The sequence below is a fragment of the Heteronotia binoei genome, chromosome 7, assembly GCF_032191835.1.
Source record: "Heteronotia binoei isolate CCM8104 ecotype False Entrance Well chromosome 7, APGP_CSIRO_Hbin_v1, whole genome shotgun sequence".
NCBI lineage: Eukaryota > Metazoa > Chordata > Lepidosauria > Squamata > Gekkonidae > Heteronotia > Heteronotia binoei.
The window spans coordinates 44987993-45010363 of NC_083229.1; the positions used below are offsets into that span (position 1 = coordinate 44987993).

A 22371-nucleotide genomic window follows, 5' to 3' on the forward strand; every position below is an offset into this window, starting at 1 on the left:
ACTGAAGACTACAAAACCTTACTAATTCAAATTCTGGTTGTCACTATAGGTGTGGTTACAAAAGTACGGCTATCTTCCACCAACTGACCCTAGAATGTCGGTGTTGCGTACTGCGGAGACAATGAAATCTGCAATAGCTGCTATGCAGCAGTTTTATGGCATTAACATGACGGGAAAAGTGGACAAGAACACAATTGAGTAAGTAGACATTACTGAGCAATGCCTTCATTATTAACCTTTAAGAGTATAAGGAAGATGGACAGGAAATTCGAGACATATCAATAGTGTGGATCTGAGCTAGAAAAATTCTTACACCAGGAATAAAATCTGTACAGAATACAAAGAAAGCTTGGAAAGAGATTTCATTTCATAAGAACAGAGAGAAGGAAAGGCCTGAAATAGATTTGCAAAGTTGATATTAAAATAATCTTGGTCTTGTATGTGAAATCAGAAGGCAAGAAAGCAATGAGAAATGGAAATATTTATTATGTGCAGGGCTTTTTTTTGAGCAGGAATGCACAGGAACACAGGCTTGGCATCAGGGGTATGGCCTAATACACAAATGAGTTCCTGCTGGGTTTTTTCTACCCCCCCCCTTGATTGTGTGAAGAGTCCATCTGGCATTCAGAACAACAATCATTCATGATGAGTAACAAGGATCTGAAAGATTATTAATTAGAGTGATGGTGAAGCAGTATGCAGGCAACATACTGTACACAAAACGCTTGTAAAGTTGGCCTCCAAACCAAGTAACCAGAAATTATTTGGGATGCCACAGGCTTCATCTTTTCCCTAGTGTCATGGCACATGTAGAAGGTATGGAGGAGGTGTTGTATCTGTCATTTGATTTATGCCAACATATGGAGATATTCAGAAGCAACAGCCTGTTATTGCTACTTCTGAACATTTCCAGATCTCACTGCAAAGTGGGAACTGATTGGTCATTCATGTTGTTTTCTATTGGTGCCAGAAAGGGCAACAGTCTGTTGTATGATTTTTTCCCTCCTATATAAGGCAAGACTATTTCCCCCTTCAATATTCTGCAATGTGCACAGAACACATCAGGAAGGATTCCTTATCGGGTGGTCAGCATCCAGGCAGTTGCTCCTGAGAGCCACAAATTTGGAACTTTTTGCCAAGTTATATAAATTGAATAATTCTTCAGTAGATATAATTTGTGTTGGATATGCCTGAGCTTTCTGGTGTAGGAGAGACTTTGCTCGACTTATCAACTGCAAAAAGCAGCAGATGCAATAAGGATCTGAAGTATCAATATATTACCAAGGTTTATTTCAGTTTTTTGTGTAAAGCATAATTTCAAGATGCAAACTTCCCTGAATGTTTGCAAAGAGAATTCCTGCATTCTGCAAAGAAGCAAAAATGTGTGTGTGTGTTTTTTTAAATTGAATAAGAACTTTACAATCTTATATCACCTGTTTTAGAGAAATTAGCGGTATTATATCTTTCTTTAAGTTGGGAGACGAGAATAACGAATGAAAAATTCCATCTCCTTGTTTTGGCACTGGAAACCTTCCTAGCTCCTTTGTTAAAGTGGCAATGTGTGGCTGCAAAAAAATTCTCCTCTGTAATGTATATCATTGCACAAGTACCATTTTCTGTTGTAATGTAAGGGGTGAAAGATACGGAACTAGCTGTGTGTGCTCAGTATAACTGAGCCCAAAAAATACCCAATAAACTTATTGGTATTCATTGAGTATTTTTTCAGCTGATCACTGAGGAACTAGGGACTTGGCTATCTGAAAATAGCCATCTTGAAAAATTCCCCAAATAGCCGCAGTTACAGGGCTCTGAAGAGGCTCTCAGTCCCTTTAAATGCCTTTAGAGTGAACTCTCAGGCATTTCAAGGACTGCAGTTCCTTTAAATGCCTTTGGACTTGAAGAAAGCATTTGACAGTGGAGGATGGGTTCTTCTAGGGTTCATAGAATTGAACCCCAGTCCAGTCTTTTTGAAACTTTGAGGGGGGTGGGGTTGAGGAGAGTTACCAGTAGCAATGCTGCAAGTTTGGAGCCTCTACCTAAAAGAACAAAAAAAAAAAAAGTCCACCCAGAGCCCCAGATACCCCCAGATTGATTCTCTATTATAGCCTAAGGCGACCATTGCTATAATAGTTCCCTTGGGTATAATGAAGCAATAAAAAATCAGCAATCCCAATTATTTCACAAATCCCAACACCATGCCAATATTGGGACTTGGGAATATTGGAAAATACTACATCTTTTTCAGGTTCAATAGATCCTTTTAAAAAAAAAATAATAATAAATCCCTGTATGGAACAATCAGTTTGAGGATGGCTGGCAGCTCAGCATGGTACAATGCTATAGAGTTCACCCTTCAAGCAGCCATTTTCTCCAGAGGAGCTGATCTCTGCCTGCAGGAAATCACTTGTAAAAGCTGGCCCCACCTGGAGGGGCAACCCTAATTTAGTTTATTAAATGCTAAACATCATGCTGTAATCCACAACTAGTGGCAAGTGGTTACTTAATCGTATTACCTCATTTGTATTAAGATTCAGACAGTTTTCAGAGGCCTTGTTCCTAAAAAAAAAGAGAGCAAACCATACTGAGTTGGACTAGGGAATCATCTGTTCTGAGCTCTATGTATTTACTGTTTCTCAAATTACTCTTGATTTGGTTTGGATCTGTGATCTATCAGCAAAAGTTACTGTCATTTGTGAAAATTCCTGGTATATATTTCCTCTTGCTGTCCTTTCTCATTGTGTGAAAGTTTATCCCCAGGTTCATCATGGAATCCCCATGGAGTAATGTAATAGCCGTGGTGTTTGAGAGGCTGCGGAGATGAGGAAGAAGAGATCCATTCCATCTCCCCACTGCAGCCTCCCAACTCTCATGAGCATTACTTCTTATGAATCTCATATTCTCAATAATAAACTTTCCAAGGGTCAGAAAGGACAGCAGGCAGGAAGGGAAGGTAGGGTTGCCAGGCTTTGCTTGACAATCTGAAGGAGAGGTTCAGGGGCAAGGATGTAACAATATGTGTGCTGCTGTGTCACTTTCAGGGAAGCTCAGGAAAAGACAGGATAGCTCTAGAAATTGCCAGAAACTAGGGCTACTCTATGTCACTTCCAGGTTTTCCCTGAAAATGACATCATGGCCCACAGAATGACAACATTTTTCCCCACCCTCCTGTTGCCACTTGGAGCAGCAAAGGGCAAGGGCAGCTTCTGATGGGAGACCTAGTTGCTGCATTATCTTTGAATATTCCTGGCACTAGATCTAGCACTACGTTTACAAAAAAAAAGGCCTTTCAAGTTTAAGAGTTGCTATACAGATTATTGTTAAAAAAATAAACTTACAAAAACATTGCTGAATATCCAGTTTCTCTTTTCAATCATGGAACGAGCAAATGACCCCAATATGTTAAAAGAAATCTGTGAATTCTTCCTGGTGCAAAATAGTAGAAAATGGTAATTTCCTATCTGAGCACTATGCAACAGATAATTATCCTCAGGGCTTTTTTTGAGCAGGAATGCCGTTCCGGCTGGCTTGATGTCAGGGGTGTGGCCTAATATGCAAATGAGTTCCTGCTGAGCTTTTTCTACATCCCCCCCCCCCCGGTTATCCTTCTGGCTTTCTCCTGAACCACTAATGTAGCACTTAAAAATCTCCATCAGTTGAAGCTGCAGTCAGCCTTGAAAAGTACATGTCAGTTTAACAGAACAGTTTATTTTCATTCTCTGTCTTGTTTACTAAATATTTTAATATATTACTGAAACCTAGACCTTGCAGAAAATGAGTCATTGTTCTCTGCTTCTTAGGCTGACGTTTGATTCTGTATTCACTAAATTCCCAAAGTTCAAGGATGTCTGACCCATTCACCTTCCCTTAGGGCGCTCATGAAGCCCCGCTTGTCAGTATTGCTTTTCAGTGCAATAATGCATGAGAGAGTGGAATGAAATGATTTTTCCAATCCTGGATTGGCATCGGCAGTTTTGGTAGAATGTTTTCTGAACTGCAAAGTATTTGGCAGGCCATATAAAAAAAACAGATCACATTTTCAAACAAGGGCATTCTTTCCTTACATCTCAAGTCTTTTTAGTGAGTTTTCAAAGAAGGTATGCAGCTATTTTCACTTTATAACAAATGGATGCCCTCTATGTTTCCTTTTTCTGTTTTTTTTCCCTCTGCAATTATGAATAAGTTTCTAGTCCTGTATTTCAGAAAGATATTAGAGATTATGATGACCCCATCCACTTCCTTCTGTTTTCCTTTCCCTTTCCTAACTGAGCCACCCTAGTGATGTGTTTTCTTCTTTGCTGAAGAACTCTGGCTGTCCTGTCCTATCACAGTATGACGTTTTGGCTTTTGGTTCAACCCAGGAACCCGAGGGAAGGATTAGGAGCCCACTTTAACTTAAACAACTTAAATAGGCACTCAAGGCATTTTTAAATCAAAAATAAGAAAATATTTAACATAGCGAGGAAAGGTCAGATGAAATAATGGGTTGAACATTTCTAAGGTAACACAATGTAGATAATTCTGAGGTAAAATCAGTACATGCACAGACTTTAGTTCTTATGCTTCAGGCTACTGAGAGTTTCTTAAACTAGTCATAGTGACTTAAATGTTTATGTTGCGAGGTTTTTGTTTCAGTTTTTCCCTGAGCACTCCAGTACACTTTTTTTGAGTATTCTGACTCTTTTGGTTTCCAAAAGGCTGGTACACTCTTTCTAGTACCCAATCTCCTTTTCTTGAAACACCAGTACTCATCTTGAATTTTTAACTGATAAAGTCTCTAAAGGCAGTTTCTGTCCACACCAGACCAGGGATTTCTGCATTCTTCAGGGCTAACTCCCTATTTGACTGGGTAGGAGAATTCTCCTCTCACTAGATGGGGGTCTCCATCTAACTACCCACTTATCCTTGCCAACTTTCCACAGTTCTTCTGTCCATGTGAAATTGCTGTCAGTCAGGGCTGAATTCCAATAGTGTTAGTATTTGATTCTTCTCAACTAGGACTGAAATCAGACTCCATCCTCCTCAGCATCCTATTCAGAAGTCTTTCTCTGCTCAACTAATGCTAACCAACTGGATTGCTTAGAGCAGCCGGTCATTCAAGGCTCTCTGACTCTGTAAAAAATAAACCCTTACAGTCCTTTATCTGATAACACAGCACTTCTAAGCTTTTTAAAAGTGCACTCTGTCACAGAGATGCTCTCCAAATTCTGCTTATCCAAATATTGTATACAGAATTAGTAGATAGTGTACTAATATTCATTCTAGGTGTGAATAAGCATCTAATTCCCCTGCACTCTGGAGTTCCAAATTATTTGATATAGCTTCCAAAATGGAACTCCTGCAACAGAATGTCTCCATTGTTCTATTTAGGGGTAGAATTCTAGCAGGAGCTCCTTTGCATATTAGGCCACACACCCCTGACGTAGCCAGTCTTCCAAAAGCTTATTAGGTATGTGGCCTAATATGCAAAGGAGCTCCTGCTAGAATTCCACCCCTGGTTCTATTAATTATTAGTAAGTTTTGTAAGGAGTGAGCTGTTTGCGCCGTACGTTGTTGCATTCAATTTTTTTCCAGTGGATCGATTCCCACTTCTGCATTTCTGATGCTCATTGGCTCATTGCAACAAAGTGGTCCTGATATGATTAGACAATGGGCAAGGTAATCAGAATTGCGACCTCATGTCTATCACCAAACTAAAATAATCTCATTGGGCACTCTAGAATTCATCCAAAACTCTATGGTTAAACCATGGTTGAACCATAGAGTTTAGGATGAATTCTAGAGCGTCATGCTGATGATATCACTTCCCATTTCAAACTGGATGAACACAGCTGCCAAATCACCCTTACACCCACTTTCCCTGCTGTCTTGCTAAGCAGCCATATGGGATGGATCCGAGACCTGAAGGTCTCCAGAACTGAGGAGCTGAAAACAGTACAGAAAAGAAACATCAAAATGTTAAATAATGGAAACAGAACAAATCGCTAGCTCTCTTTGTGCTTTTATTTTTAATGTTTTCTTTTCTTTTCTTTTCTTTTCTTTTCTTTTCTTTTCTTTTTTCTTTTCTTTTCTTTTCTTTTTAATGTTTTCAAAATTTTAATTCTAGGAGGCATTTTCTTTTAGATTTGTAGATAGTGTTCTGTCATGTCCAGGTGTGGCTAAGCTCCTAACGTTAACATCTTCATACTGGCACTTAAATTTAGTTTTGAAATATTTATTCATCACAGTGCTTATTAAATGTATCAAAACAACAAGGAAACCATAGACACTTCAAAGGAAATTTGAGGCCAGAATGGAATGTTCTCATCATCACCCAGAGGGATTTACCTGTCCCTTCCCTGTACACAGAAAAGAGATTACATGCCACTTACTAATAGGTAATAATAAGTAATTCACATGCCTTTCTTGGTTGCTTGGGAGAGACTGACTGAGAGCATAAACTGAAGAAAGGTAATGTTCAGCACTCAAGAACGTAAGAAGAGCATGCTGAACCAGAATATTATTCTACCTAGTCCAGCATCCTGTTTCACACAGCAGCCAGGCCTTGGAAGGTGAACAAGGCATAGGGGCCAAGGCCCTTGCTACTTCAGAGGTTTGCAGCCTCTGAATATGGAGTCTCCCTTCAGTTAGCATGGCTAGTATCCATTTACGGAATTTCCCTCCATGAATCTGTTAAACTTCATTTTAAACCTATTTATGCGTGAGGCCATGCACCTTGGCAATGAATTCCATAATTTAATTATTCATTGATTAATGAAGTATTTCCTTCATGTTCTGAAACTATTTCCAAATTATTTCATTGGGCAACCCTGAGTGCTAGGCTTATAAGAAAGGGAGAAAAAGCTCACTCTTATCAATTTTCTCTATCCCATTCAGAATTTTATAAAGCTATTTCATGGTGTCCCGTTACCTGCCTTTTTTCTAGATGGTGCTTCCTCGGAGGGAAGGTTCTTCAGCCCACTTAACAATTTTGGTTGCCCTCCTTTATTCTTTTCCCTGTTCTGCAGTCTTTATTAAAATATAGCAATCAGAAGTGCACACAGTATTCCAAAAAAGGCTGCACCATAGATTTATACAAGGGCATTGCAATATTGGTTATTTTCAGTCCCTTTCCTAATAATTCCTAGCATGGAGTGGTGTTTTTTTTACTGCTATCCATAGTGGGTTGACACTTTCATTGAGTTTTCCACAAAACCCTAAGATCTCTTTCAGTCTCAGCCTCAGCCAGTTCAGATCCCATCAACATACATTTAAAATCAGACTTCCTCCCTTAATATGCATTACTTTATGGTTGCCCATGTTGAACTTCATTTGGACATATGGACATATGAAGCTGCCTTATACTGAATCAGACCCTTGGTCCATCAAAGTCAGTATTGTCTACCCAGACTGGCAGTGGCTCTTCAGGGTCTCAAGCTGAGGTTTTTCACACCTATTTGCCTGGACTCTTTTCTGGAGATGCCAGGGATTGAACCTGGGACCTTCTGCTTCCCAAGCAGATGCTCTACCACTGAGCCACCGTCCCTCCCCAAAGAACAAATTAGGAGTCAAGTCGCACCTTTAAGACCAACAATGTTTTATTCAGAATGAAAGCTTTTGTGTGTTAGAAGGAAGCACACTTCATATGAACATATGAAGCTGCCTTCTACTGAATCAGACTCTCAGTCCATCAAAGTCAGTATTGTCTACTCAGACTGGCAGTGGCTCTCCAGGGTCTCAGGCTGAGGTTTTTCATGCCTATTTGCCTGGACCCTTTTGAGTTGGAGATGCCGGGGATTGAACCTGGGACCTTCTGCTTACCAAGCTCTGCCACTGAGCCACCCTCCCTCCTCACAAATTTTAAACTTGGATGCCCATTTGCCCAATTTAGAGAGATCCTCATCTAGCTCTCTACAGTCTACTTTCTGTAGGAGAGCAGTGTTATTGGATGCTTCCAAGCTGGAATTTCTGTGCCACTGGGTACCAAACTACATAGTATGGGTGGTCATGGGTAGGCATGGAACAAGCCATGGCAGCAGGCACAATTTTGGAGGAGGAATTTTACTACTGAAAATTGCCACAAGGTGCAGTGGTACCATGCCTTATACAAGTGTCAAAATGGGAGGGGGCGGGGGGGGGGGAGGAACAAGATACCATGGTGCAGCCACCATGGACCCAGATCTTACAACAATTTTTAAGTGCCAAAATTCCCCCTTTAAAATGGTGATGGGTGGTCCTTCACCTGTCTGATGTGCAATTTGGCTGTGGAGTTTCTACATTTACTTCAGTGGATGAGGAGGCTCCATTAATGACAAGATAATTGTGTACAAAACTGCCTGATCCACCTGGAGAAACTCTTATCTGTAAGAGTGCTGTACTGTAATTGTTTCAGTAATATAGCATCCACCTGAGCATTCATATGTTATAGAATTAATAATTCCTGAGGCCAGTTACTTGATACAGAACTGAACTGTTTGCTCTTTAATGTCTTATGATCATTCATAGCCTACCTTTCCCTTTTGAAAGAGAACCTCCAAGGTGAATTACAGTAGATCTAAGAATAGTATAAATAAACTATAATATGAACAAATGACAACCAGCAATAGAGCGGCATCACATTTCCACAAAATCACCCAAACCAGTAAAAGTATTATACAAGAGCAGCGGACCATTAGTTTACCCAAAAGATTGCTTTTAAAAAAATTGTCTGCTTAAATCCCTTTTTAAAGACAAATGTCTACAATAGTCTGCAAAACATCAATAATGATGAGCCAGACAGACTCCTTTGGGAGGGCATTCCAAAGTCTGCTCTCAGGTCTGCTCTCAAAAAGTCATTCCCTCTTATTACTAAGTGCTGCACTTCAGACAGTGGGAGCACACCGAAGAGAGTCTCCATAATGACTGTACTGAGTTTGTACAGGAGAAAGTGATCCTTGAGATTGCTGGACTCCAGGTCAAATATTGTTTTTAAGGCCGCAACCAGTTCTTTGAGCTAACTAGCAAACGGCATAGAGAAATAAATCATCCCCACCACCTGCCCTTTCACCAACTGGACATGTGCATTCTGGACAGGTTGAAATTTCAAAGGCAGACCCACACAGACAGCAGTAAAGCATGAATAGTCTATAGTCAGATCCCTTTTGTCTGGAGTACCCACCAGAGCTGATCACCTGGGAGCACCAGGGAATCTGCAGATCTGAATTTTAAAGAAAAGTCTGATGCTGTACAAATAAAGTACAGTGTGTGGTAATAGGTCAGCCATGTTTCTGATCAGCAGTATTATTGTTTTGTCTGGACTGGGTTTCTGTTTGTTCTTTTCCAACAAGTCCATGACTGATCCCAAATGCTTTTTCAAAGGTTCCACTGCCTCCAGTGGAAGTGATGGATGTGAAAAAAGTGGGGTTATCTGCATCCTTGTAAATAAACATATGAATTCTGTAAGAGATGGTGCCATATACATTTGCACCACTTGCTTATTTACTTACTCATCAGTCTTCCATATTGAGACTCAAGGCATATGAAAGAATTAAAAAAAACAATGCCAAAGAGGCCAGTAGAATACATACAGCAACCAATGGAACAAAACTGGATTGCTAAATTAGAGAAGATGAAATAAAAAAACACAACACACCAAATAAGCAATGTTTTTTAAAAAAATAATATTGCCTATAATTCTTCAGACATTAGTATTACCTCCCTAATTTCTTTATGACAATGCCTTCCTGAACAGTTACATATTGCATGTTTTTTAGAATGATAAAACATTAGGAAGCTCCTGACCTCATCAGTAAGGCCATTCTACCTGAGGGAGTCACAACAGTGAGAGCTCAGGTATGAGTAGCTCTTGATTTTACCTCTTTGCAGGGTGGCAACAAAATTGCTACTTTAAGAAAGAAAAGAAATTGCTGCTATATTACACCCTTACGCTATTTCTATCATTAGGAAATATTCTGACATCATGGTGTAACACTTGAAGCTGCCCTATGCTGAACCAGACCCTTGGCCCATCAAAGTCAGTATTACCAGCTCAGGCTGGCAGCAGCTCCCCAGCGTCTTTTATACCATCTACTACCAGATTTTAACTGAAGGTGTTAGGGATTGAATCTGAGACTTGCTGCATGCCAAGGAGTTGTGCCCTTTCCTTAATAACACTGATCTGCTCAAATTGGAAAAAGAAATTATGGACGTATATTTGCCCACATCAAGTAAATACAGAAGGAGGCATTTTGATGATCGTAAAGAGCGTGCACTGTAGACACAAAGAGACACCTAAATAGCAACCCTCAATTCATGTGGGATGTCTTTCTTTTACTTATAGATCTAGGTGGGCAGCCATGTTGGTCTGAAGCAGTAGAACAAAGTTTGAGTGCAGTGGCACCTTTAAGATCAACAAAGCTCATACCTTGAATAGAACTTCATTGGTCTTAAAGGTGCCACTGGACTCAATTTGTTTTCTTTTACATATGTTCCTTTTGGCAGATGGGAAAGGAGGTTATTGCAACAACAACAACAACAACAAAACAACCCCTAAACTGTAATTAGTGACCACTCCCTTTGTTTACTAATACCAGCCAAGTAATTGATTGAGACTGATTTTATTTAACGTTTCTCTGGTTCTGTGCTCTAATGTATTTTATTGTTTTGATGGCTGTTTTCATTATTTCTTTATGTGCCACTTTAAGTCCTTTCCACAGGAAGGACAAATGGAATTAAAATATAATTAAAAAGTAAATACATTCTGAGCTTCTGGTTGTGTCTGTAGTACACTTTTCTCCACAAGGTCCTCCCCCCCATTCTTTTAGTAATGAGGATAACCAAAGTAAGCTTTTCAAGAGCTAATCTGGAACCTATGGAAATTTGTTATTATACCATACTGAACAAAAAACAGTTGTAACATTTTGCAGTCATCTGGTATGGATTCTACAAATAATGTATTAATTTTAAAATGTGTGCCTCCATTAGAAAGATAGCCATCGAATGACTGGCAGTAGCTAAGTGCTGTCAACACTGGGCAGTAACTTCATATCCTAATAGCGAAGTATGCTTGACTGTTGAGAATCATCTTGTGATTTTTTTCTTGTGATTGAATCTTATTTCCCTTAAACATTTAAATCTATGAATTTGCAAAAAGTTGCAGGAAATCATCTTATGCATTGATTTTAATATGATTTCTGAAAAGTTGTGAAAGAACTGTGGAATCACAGCCAACTCTGATTTTAATACCATTGTAGTCTTCAGTATCTGTAGGGAAAAAACATGGATAAGTGGTCCTCCTTATTGCATGGAATTCTGATGTGTGTCTGCCCCCTATAGGAAAGGAGGGTGCACTACACTAGAAGAATGCATTCACTAATTGCACTGGAATTTGTGTAATAGTTGTGCATTTGAGAGCTGCTCTTGCTAGGTGAATGTCTGACAGCTTACTCCTAGAATCAGTACTCTGCTTATTGTGTACACTATTGAAATCAAAGGGAGAAAAATCATTCTTATCAATGGGAAAGTACATAGATAGGAGAAAAGCCAGAGGGACCTATGCAAAAGCAGGGTCTTATTTTAGTAACCTGACATTTTGCTGTGCTAAATCTAACCTTCATCTTTGTGACTTTACCTAGGGTTTTTCATTCCAATTTCTTCAACCTGTTAAAAATGTTTTCTGCAGTGCTTCCTCTTCTTTGTTTCTTATGCAAGAATATTTATTTATTCCGGGATTTATATCCCGCCCTTCCCACGGGTGGCTCAGGGCGGCTAAATTTGACATACAAAGGTACCTTTTCAGAGTTAGCTGAACAGAAGTGCCATTATTTTATCAGAATGTACAGGGAATATTGTTTCATACTGAGATACAGTGCTCAGTCTTTAAAAAGTTCCACCAAGATATGTGCAAACAACAGCAACATAATGTGTGTCTATATAGCATTTGTTGTGTCCTAAATAGGGGTTTTGGTTATTTTTGCTAATATGGTTTTAGGGATATACTCTGTGTGTGTGTGTGAGAGAGAGAGAGAGAGAGAAAGAGAACACCATTAAAGAAACCTAGAAGAGCCAGATTTGAGTCCACTAGGACATTAAAGATAGGGTGGCCAGCTCTGCGTTGGGAAATACCTGGAGATTTGTGGAGGCTGAAGCTGGAGAGGAAGGACCTCAGCAGGGGCATAATGCCATAAAGTTCACCCTCCAAAACAGCCATTTTCTCTAGGGGAACTGACCTTGGTCATCTGGAGATCAATTGAAATAGCTGGAGATATCCAGGTGCCACCTGGAGGCTGGTAACCATACAAGATCAACAATATTTTTCAGGGTGTAAGCTTTCAAGCATCAGTGCTCCCTTCATCAGAGACCATTAAAGAAACTTCTAGTTCTTGAATGGTTAGGGTTAATGAAGAACTTTGGGTTGCTGAACTCAAGGTGGGGCCCAGAGATCTACCGGAATTACAACTGGTCCCCAGACAACAGATATTACTTCCCTTGGAATAAGTGAATGCCTTGGAGGATGGACTGTATGGCATTATACCCTGTTGAGGTCCCCCCCCCCACTCAAACAATGACCTCTCTAGGTTCTGCCCCTAATCTCCTGAAATTTTCCAACCCAGAGACGGCACCCATCGCTGTTGTTTAAATAATAGTATGATGGACAGGCTAGGATCAGCCTTTTCCTAAGAGCACCCAATAAGAACTGATGAAATGTTGAGAGGAGACTTGAAAAACAGATCTGAAAAATGGCAGGAGCACTGAGATGAAAAGAGAAGTTATGACAGAGCAGAACTATGTAGAAGAGCTGTTTGAAGCAGAGTGATATAGTCAAATTGTAACCAAAGGATCTGAGTTGTAAGAATAGGACTTCGGTTCAAAAGTTCAGTGTAAGTGAACTGTTGCTTCTTATACTTCACTTTTTTACTACCTTGTTTATATCATAAATAAAAGCTTTTCTTGTTTGATTAACATAGTGCGTTGTGTGTCTGAGAGAAAGAACCACACACATGCATACTTTAGTACCTTGGTCTATATTTATACTATTAGGATCTGAATGAATGGTGGCAGTGAGTGATTGGAACAGTGTTTGAGCCCTGACCCCAATAGCTCTTTGTGAGTGAGGGCTGATTAGTAAAGGGGGCTGGACTACCCTGTCTGTGGATGTCTCTGGGAGTAAGAGAGAGGACATGAAGTGTGAGATGGTAATGACTCTCTGTAGATTTTTAGAGAGACAAGAAGGGTGGCGAGTGTGATGTCCTGATCTACATCTAACCCATACCCTGAATAAGAAAGGTTGTAGAGGGTTGTAGGTACTCTGTGTTAGTGGACAAGAGGCATCACATACAATTTTGGACTAGGCAGGGAGGACCTTTGAGGTTTTGCTTGAGTTCCCTAAGTTATTTTTTTTTCTAAAAAGGAAACAGTAGCAATTTCCCTCAGCTTCATTGACTGTGTAGTCAGTACTGAGTTTGCATTCATAAAATGAACTTGGCAGCAGCTTGCTGGGAGGATTCCAGCTCCTACCATTGAGCACCACTGAAGAGAAGATGATGCCTTTACTGGAGGGGGGATTGGTGAAGACACGAAGACTGAGGCTGCTGCACTGAACTGGCAGACAGCTTTTGATTGGATAGCGGAACCTGGAATGGTGATGACACCACTTGACAGCACTACTTTCTGCTATTCAGTCAAATCTGTGCGCCTGCATGTTGCTTCAACTGTTGCCCTGGCACCTCTGTTGCCATCTCCTCACACCCTCCAGTAAAGGCACCATCTTCCCTTCCCCTCACTGCAGCACTTAGCGGCAGGAGGTGCAATCTCCAAACAACTCATCATGTGAGCCACTGCTAGAATCAAAGGACTGAATCCAACCACCTTTTCCAAAGAGAGGAATGGACTCCCTTTGACCACTGAAAAGGTTACGCAGTGGACCACTGAATCTGCATAGGTGAAAGGCATGTGTGACAGAGGATGGAATGAGGAAAGGAATTATATGAACTTGACTGGTGCTTTGCTATATAGAACGGGGCAGCTTTAAACAGGATGACATGAAGTTTCTTTCTATCTAAGAAATGGAGTGAATCTTGTATGTAGTTGGATGTTTCACACATGATGAATATTGTTTGTATTGTATGTTTGATTCACACAATTTCCAACATGGGACTGTTGGAAGTATAGAAAATGTTGTCTTTAGTGAAGCAGTCCTAATTGAGATGAGCATTATGACCCAGTACTGATTCTCTATTAAAAAGGAATAGGTATCATGGGGAATGACATTTATATTAGCATCATAAACTAAGCACTCTACACAAGTTCACATAAGAAGTTTGTTCAAATGCAGAAATGCAACAAAGAAGCAAGGTAAGAACAGATATTAAATAATAACAAAACACTCCAAAATATATATTAAAGATGGTTAATTTAAAGTTGTGTATATTTCCAGTAAAGACAAGTTGCCATAAATGAATGTGTTCTATGTTGAGAACTGCAGTGTCAGAATTAACAATAGTAGCATGTGCAAAAGTTTATGGTGTTAGTAGGCAATGCATTTCATTGCAACAGCTTTGACATACATCACAGTGGGACTCTGAATCTATTGTTTAAAACTCCATCAAGCAAATTGTGTTGTGCAGTTACTTGACAATATTTTGACCACTGCAATTTAAAAGAAAGCCAGTGTATGGGAAGGTTATAGGAGACTATCATTTATATTTTTTATTCTCAAAGATCATTTCTGTTTCTTTTAGAAGTTCTTTCGATTATAAATAGTTCTGGTGAGATGAAAGAATATTGAATGAAACAAGGAATATTGATTGCCTACCTGTGGATTTTGTCTTCTGATGCTAAATTCTTCTCTTGAGCACAAAGCCCTTTACAATGCGTACAATATTCTTTACAAAAATATCAAATGCTCAGTAAAGCTGGGAAGCTCTTCTCAATCATGGCTTTGAAGCTAAGGGCCAAATAAGGGGCCATTTGGATCATTACAGCCTTTGTCTATGTCTGTATTATCAAGACAGCAAATGTTATTAAATACAGATTGTCACTGATGTAGTTCAGAGGCATTGTCCATTAGGTTGCCAGCTCCAGGTGGGGAAATATTTGGAGATTTTGGGGATGAACTTAGGAAAGACAATGTTTGGGGAAAGGAGGAACTTTAATGGGGTATAATGCCATAAGAGTCCATCTTCCAAAATGGCCATTTTCTCCAGGTGAACTAGGATTCTCAGCTCATTGCTGGAGGCAGAGGTCCCCTGCCACTAGGCTCCACCCCCTGTCACTGATCAGCTGGCTGCCAGGGGGACTTACCAGAATGAAGAGGAAGGCCCAGGTGATGTTGCCAATGATGTGGTGACATCATTTCCAGCATGCACAGAAAATTACATTATGCTAGTGACATCTGGGCGATGCACTGGTATTCAGGCAAAAACACTATAGTGAAAGTCATTTTTTGCCATAGTGTTTTTGCCCAAATACCAGTGTGTCAATGTGACATTGCACCATGATGTCATTTCCAGTGCATGATGAAAATAACATAGCCATGTTGCCAGCTACGTCACCTGGGCCTCCCTCCCAGTTCTTGTAAGTCCCCTCCTATCCCTGGCAACCTAAGGTGAAGTGATCTCTGTCACTTGGAGATCAGTTGTAATCCCAGGAGATCTTCAGCCACCACCTGGAAGCTGGCAACTCTACTTGTCCAGATAGCTGTTTTTCACTATTTTGATTATGTTAATCAGCATACGGTTGAAAAGATGGGAATTAAAGTGAGATTGAGAGAACAGGAGTGAGAGCCGCGTGGGGTAGTGCTTAGTATGCGGGACTAGGATCTGCGAGGCCCAGGTTCAAATATTAGTCTGTCATGAGGCTTTCTAGGTGACCTTGGCCTGTTCAGTTCCTCTCAGTTTAACCAACCTGACAGAGATGGAGGAGGGATGAATGATTAGCTACTTCATGCCTTCATTATGAATAAATTATGCTGAGGATGTCTTTAGTAGCTGTTGAAGATAACCAGGGTCTACTGGACCATGTTTAGCAGCTTGCCTCAGATTCTGGTTTCTATCCCCCAATTAGCCTTAACCACAGTTGTTGTACTCCCATATTTAACTGCAGCTAAGGCAGCATTCTGAATAGTTCAGCTTAGCCCAAGCTCATCAGACTTTGGCTGCTAAGCAGTGTCAGCCATGGTTAAGTACTTGGATGGGAGACCACAAAAGAAATCCAGGATAGCTATGAGAGGTAGGCTGTAGCAAGCCACTTCTGTTTGTCCTCTTGACTGGAATGCCCTCTGAATTGGGTTTCCACAAGTCAGTTGCAGTTGATGGCATATTCTTCTTCTAAGGTGGAAAGGGGCAATTCACTCTGGAGAGATGATAAGTTGGGAGAGGTAGCTGCAGTTCTGTAACTTGCCCACCAGCCTCTTGGCTGTGCTTGAAAGAGGCTTCTCTGCTGTGCCTTCAGAGTGTATTAAAACTGGTTGGGTGAATGCCAGTTCTGATCATTGAAGGTCATTACTTTAAAAAATGAAACAAAAATAACCTAAATTTTGAACTGAAAACATACTGTGCTCCAGTGACAGATTTTCTATATGTACCTGTGTAATGTTTGTGCACAGAATATTTCTAACACAATATAATAGTTCTGTTTTTTGCTTTATCCCTTGCCTCTTTCGTTTGATGTAGTGATATCACCTTGAGGTGAGAGCATCTGTCTTTTCGTTGTTTGCTTATTGCCATGTGTTTGAGTGTTTGTCCTTGGTTGCACTGGCTTGTGCGGTTTAAATGCATGGAAATTGCATGTGAGCCTGATGTTTGTGCAGGTGAAAATATCAGCTCCCAGAAGATTATGGAGATCTATGTTCTTTTGGTAACTTTAAATACAAAGTACACCTGCTGTAACTGGCTGCATAGCAGAGAAATAGTTGTACAAGTATATGAGGGGGGGGGGGAATCTTAATATTTTATAGAGCCTGCAAGAAGAGAACAAATGCTATATCACCTGGTCTGTATTTTCTTAATGATCGTCAACTCCTGGTTACAGTGGAAATAAATTTGTACTTAACAGTTTTTTAAAAATCCATTTGGTAACAGCAAGTTCATAAACATTTTAAAATTTAAAATTGTATTCACTTTAGCATCAGTCATCAAATGTGTTTGTGTTTTAAATAGTGAGACAAGTTCCATTAAGGCTATGTTATTAATTTACTCCACATTCAGAGTTTTAGGTGCTACAAAGATGTCTGTCAGGTTTTGATGGTTGTGCTTAGACAGCATGATGGAGATAAAAATCAAGCAAGGTGTTTTAAATTATCAGGCCCTAGCCTACTACAGTGAAAATTTAAACTAGGTGTGGTTACTTAGTAGACTAACACTGCAATCGTAACCCAGGTCCATAGACTGCTGATTATTTATTTATTTATACCCCCCACTTAACTCTTCAAAGCAGCTTACAGCTCCTTATTATCCTCACAACAACCCTGTGATGTAGGATGGGATGAGAAAAAGGGACTGGCCCAAGGTCACCCAGAGAGCATGAGTGGGGATTCAAGCCTGGGGCTGTGGTCAGACAACAAGCTTACTGCGTTCTGCAGCTGCCTCTAATTTATTTGGATTTCTTTGAAACTGAGAGTTTTGATCAGACATCCTCCCCCACCCTAACCTGCCGTACTGCACATTCACCCCATGGCTGATCGATCAGATACAGCAGGCATAAAGTGGGGAGGGGGGCAGTTTTACTTAATCATTTGTCTTCTGGGCATGCATGTAGGCACTTATGGGAAGCTGTGTTTTGAACTCCTGGCAGGATGGCTGTAGCTGGTGACCAATGGGAATGCTGGAGGAGGCTGCTGGGATCTATAGTTGAGTGTGGGGGGATTTTTTTTTAAACTGTGCTTTTGAAAGCCAGGGGGAAGAGAATGAATGAGATAAGCCTCATCCTAAAAAGGAAGGAGGGAGCTCTCTCCAGTTCAGCTGGAGTGGGTGGGGAGGAGGGGTGATGAAACCCACAAGTACAGTTTGAAGTGATGTGTGCTTATGTGCATGTCAGTAACACAGAAAAAATGGCACCAAAACAGGAAGTCAGCAATCTGACTTTCCAAACAATTTCATAATGCAAGAGTGATCACACATCCACAGAAGTGCTATGAAACCAGTAGAATACACAAATGCCAGACTTTCTGTGATGTCAGGAAAGTCTGGATGAGCACGAGGGAATCACAACTGCAGGACTGTTGTTGCTGTCTGGATGAACACTTTGGGTGAAACCAGATGGGCGTTTAAAGCCATCCGAGGACGGGAGGCAGGTGGACCAAAAAAGTGCATTTACACGTGCACATCTACCTGCTGTCCCTGTCCCACCCCAGTCCCGTCCCAGACTTGCCAGGAGCTGGCTTGAAAAGGCACCACTTTCAAAGTGGTACCTTTTCACTGGGGTGCCTCTGAGGTGCCTCCCCGCCATCTGGAGAATGCCCAGGGAGCCATGGACAGGATGCAAGAGTGTTCCAGATGCTCTCTGGGCACCCACAGCCCGCCCCTTTTCTGAGCGCCGTCCGGAAGCTCCGGGGTGCTCCATTTCTGGCCGGCTCTCTTTGGGACAGCTTGAAGCTGACCCAAACTGGCCATCTGGTATCACCCATTTGGGGAGGAGCAACAATGATGGATCAAAGTGCTTGTCTGATCACAGCCTGGGTTTTCAAGGTACTAATCTAACATCGCAGCCAAGTAAATGTTTAAGGCTCTCATAGTTGTTCATGTATATCACACACACAAAAATTGGTATAATTCAATTCCCCACATTGCACCTGTTATTTCAATCCAAATTTAAGCTCTCAATTCAGGATATGAAGAGCCCCAGTCCGAGATACCTTTTGCTTGTGTGATGCCAGTGTACTTGGCTGTAGGTCTGCATACCCTATGATTTAATGAGTGACCTCATAATTTAGTTTCTTCAGTGTCTTCAGTGAAACTTAATTCTGAAAATCGGAAGTCACAAAAGGAGTTATTTTAGAGTACTGGTGTGATTTGTATCCCCGTTCTACCTGTATCAGTGATTCTGTAAGGTCACAGACAGAAGACTTACCCAGCTTGCTATAGGAGATCCTGTTTTTAATTGGAGCTGCCAGGAATTGGAACTTTGAACTCATACACTCAAAGCAGTCATCCTGCCACTAAGCAACAATCTGTTCCTGCACCAGACTGTGCAAATCCTTAGGTGTGGACTGCACATTTGTGTGAAGGAAGGGCTTCTGGTTGGTTGATTTTGAAAGTGGCCAATTTTCTTCTAATTTACAAGAAGACTGTTGTATTTTTGAACACTCTTCAAGCATATGGCATATTACACATACAAGAAGATAAAGCGTATTATTGAGAAGGCATTTCCATGGCTCATTTAACCTACTCCATACCATTTCCTTTTGGCACAAGATTAACAGCCAGAATGCACACCTAATATCATCTGCATCCGACTGAACCCTTGCATGATTATTGCTGTAAATCTGCTAACTGTTGTTTGCTAAAGAAAGGCTTTGTTTTCTTTAGCACATGAATGGCTTCTGTAGAATAGTTACTTTAAATTGGAAGCCTGCTCTTATCTCAGGAAGCATACATGGATTCTTTTGTGACAGCCCCCAAAGCCTTTTCTTCCATCTCTTTTCACTAGTGTTGAGGTAAAAAGCTTCTGATGGACCCAAGAAAAGATTGTTGCCTCTGTGTTTTGGATACTGATTCAGAACTCCTAGTGTTAAGCTGATAATGTGATGGGCCACATGGGCTCATTCAGGTACACTGCAGAATCTGCCCTCATTTAAGGGCTTGCAAATGCAGAGCAACACTTTATATTATTTGCTGAAAATAATTAGTTTAGCACCAGAAAAGAAACTTGTATTTGTAAGCCAGTTAAACTTCCCCCATTAGTTCAGGTACAATGAGTATTGTGATTTCTCCCCAAGAGCACAGGGAAGAGATGAAGTATTGCTAGCTCCTTGTCATTTAAATGAGCAGGAAGGACACCTTTTTACCAAGTTCTAGTATGGACTAAAAATGGTAGTTTATGTCTAAGCAATCTGCATTGTTAGTATTGTTTTGCTCAACTAATAGCAAAAAATGTATTTCAAGTGAATAGTTTCTTCAGAAAAAGGAATGAATTTGATTAGTATGGTCCATTCTAGCCACATGTTTTTAATATAAAAATTAGAGTTGTCAGTCTTCATGTAATGGTGGGAAGCCTTCTCCTAATAGCCGTTGTTGCCTGCCACTGTGCCAAGGGGTGGGGGGGATGGAAATTAAAATGCTACTAGCCCTGCCAGTATTTCAGTTCTGCAGATAATTTAGAAGTGACAATGGATAGCTCTAGGAATCACTGGAAACTACCACAGAGCTTTGGTGACTCCTAGAGCTACCTATTGTCACTTCCAGGTTGTCCTTGCAAGTGATGCAGTGACATTGCTTACACAACCAATGTCACATGCCCCTTCCATAACGCCACTTTCCAACCCTTCTGCTGGTTGCCAGGCTTGGGCTGGCAACCCTAAAAAGTACTGAAGAGTAGATAAAAGAAATGAAGCTTGCTGTAAACTAATCTGAAGATCACCTATGAAAGTGATTTTCAGGGAATAAATTTGCCAAACTTGTATGAAGAATGTACCCGTTTTCTTTGGGATGTGTAAACTTATTGCATTCCGTTTGTGCTACTAAATGGTACTACTGAAAAGAAGAAAGCTCTTCACGAAAAACAGATAAAAAACACAAAAACCAGCTGAAAAAGTATCACAAAAACTATCAGCCAGGTGTTTGGTTTAAATGTCTCAGTGGCATTTAAACCACTGTTTTCTGCCCCCTGCAGCCATTTAAATGAAACAGCTGGACAGTAATCCCTGCTGCTCAGCTGTTTGGAAACTCCTGCTTTCTGCTCCCTGAAGAAAGCCACACAAAAAAAGCACTGGCAAGAGGTATACTTCAGCAATATTGTTACTTCATCACAGGATAGTATACAAGTAATACTATTAGAGAGTCTTTATTTCCATTTTATTACAGCATAAGTATTTGCATTTTTAACACTGACTAACTCAGAAGACGGTTATACCATTCATTACTGCTTAATAGATAATTAAAGAAGGGCAATTATAGGAGTCCATTAAAATATGCTACCTGAAGAAAAGCAGGCTACAAGCAAGCAGCCCCTTCTGAGAAGAAACTCTAGGTCTGTTCACCCTCCTATATTTATAGGTTTTTAAAATCATTTCCTAGCAGTAGCTAGCTGTCCTACTTGGTAAGAGCACTCATTCTGGCTAACTACTAATCTTGTAACTTCAAACTCCATACAAAATTATCTGTACTTGAATAACTTATCTTAAAATATATAATTATAAATATTTTAAAATGTTCATTCACTCTTGCTGCTTTTTATTATAATAATATATATATATATATTTAAAATAGAGATTACAAGTTTCGGTATGTATTGATATCTGTTGGCCTCAATACACCCAGTTTTTGAACTATATCTTCACTTCTGTGAAGTTAGAAATTCTTGCCATACTCAGTCATTTCTCACCCTTGGGCCTCGATAAATAGTATCTCTTGATAAGGGTTCTGATCTACAAAAGGACATGTTATGTGTTACTCCTGTGTTTCTTACCACTCTCCATGGCTGTTATATTCTCCAGTCACTCTATTAGGCATCTTTAACTGAGAAACTTGGCCAGATCTGCTTCTGGTGTGCACAAGCATCCTCCATGATCTTTTCTGGTCAGGGCCAGCAACTGTTCCCCTATATTCCTGACCATATCCATGTGGGGTTGTCAGGTCCTACCTTGTTGCTGGTGGGGGGCTTTGGAGGCATTCCAGGAGAGGGAGGGGATGTCCCCAGTGTGATGACATCATATGTAACTGACATCATCATTTTGGGAGTGCAGCCCGTTGAACGATGCCAGCAGTGCCCACATACAAAAACCATTTAACTTTAAATAATTTTTATAAGTGGGCACTGCACAAGCATAAACTCCAAGAAGAGAATTCACTGCTTGGAATTCAGGTGTAGGTGGCCCCTGTTTGCAAAAAAACCATTTAAAAAGAACCTTCCCTTCAAACGGTTTTGCAAGAGGGGCTGGGCACTATGCACATCTGAACTCCAGGCAGCAAATTCGCTTGCAAAAAACCATTTAAAGGAAACCTTCCCTTCAAATCATTTTTGCAAGCAGGGCTGTGTGCCCTTGAAATGTTCCATGCAAACCTGTGCCTGAATTCCAGACAGCAAATTTACTGCTTGGAGTTCAGGCATGCACAGCGCCCCATCCCACTTGCAAAAATATTTGAAGGGAAGATTCTCTTTAAATGATTTCTTTCAAGTGGGGGCTGCACACACCTGAATTCCTGTAAGATTCAAAGGGCCCTCCAGCTGATTGATGTGTCATGTGCTCTTGGATCAGCTGGT

General features: G+C 40.5%; 1 protein-coding gene across 2 annotated transcripts in view; it reads left to right on the top strand.

Moving 5' to 3' along the window:
• MMP16 (matrix metallopeptidase 16) overlaps positions 1-22371 on the top strand; it is a 287970-nt gene that overhangs the window by 120613 nt on the left and 144986 nt on the right. The window contains exons 2-3 of one of the 2 annotated variants that reach the window (XM_060243541.1): positions 50-198; positions 16626-16640. In XM_060243541.1, the coding sequence (XP_060099524.1) occupies positions 50-198; positions 16626-16640 (164 nt within the window). The remainder of the gene's footprint in view (positions 1-49; positions 199-16625; positions 16641-22371) is intronic. The other variant, XM_060243542.1, reaches the window with a different exon arrangement.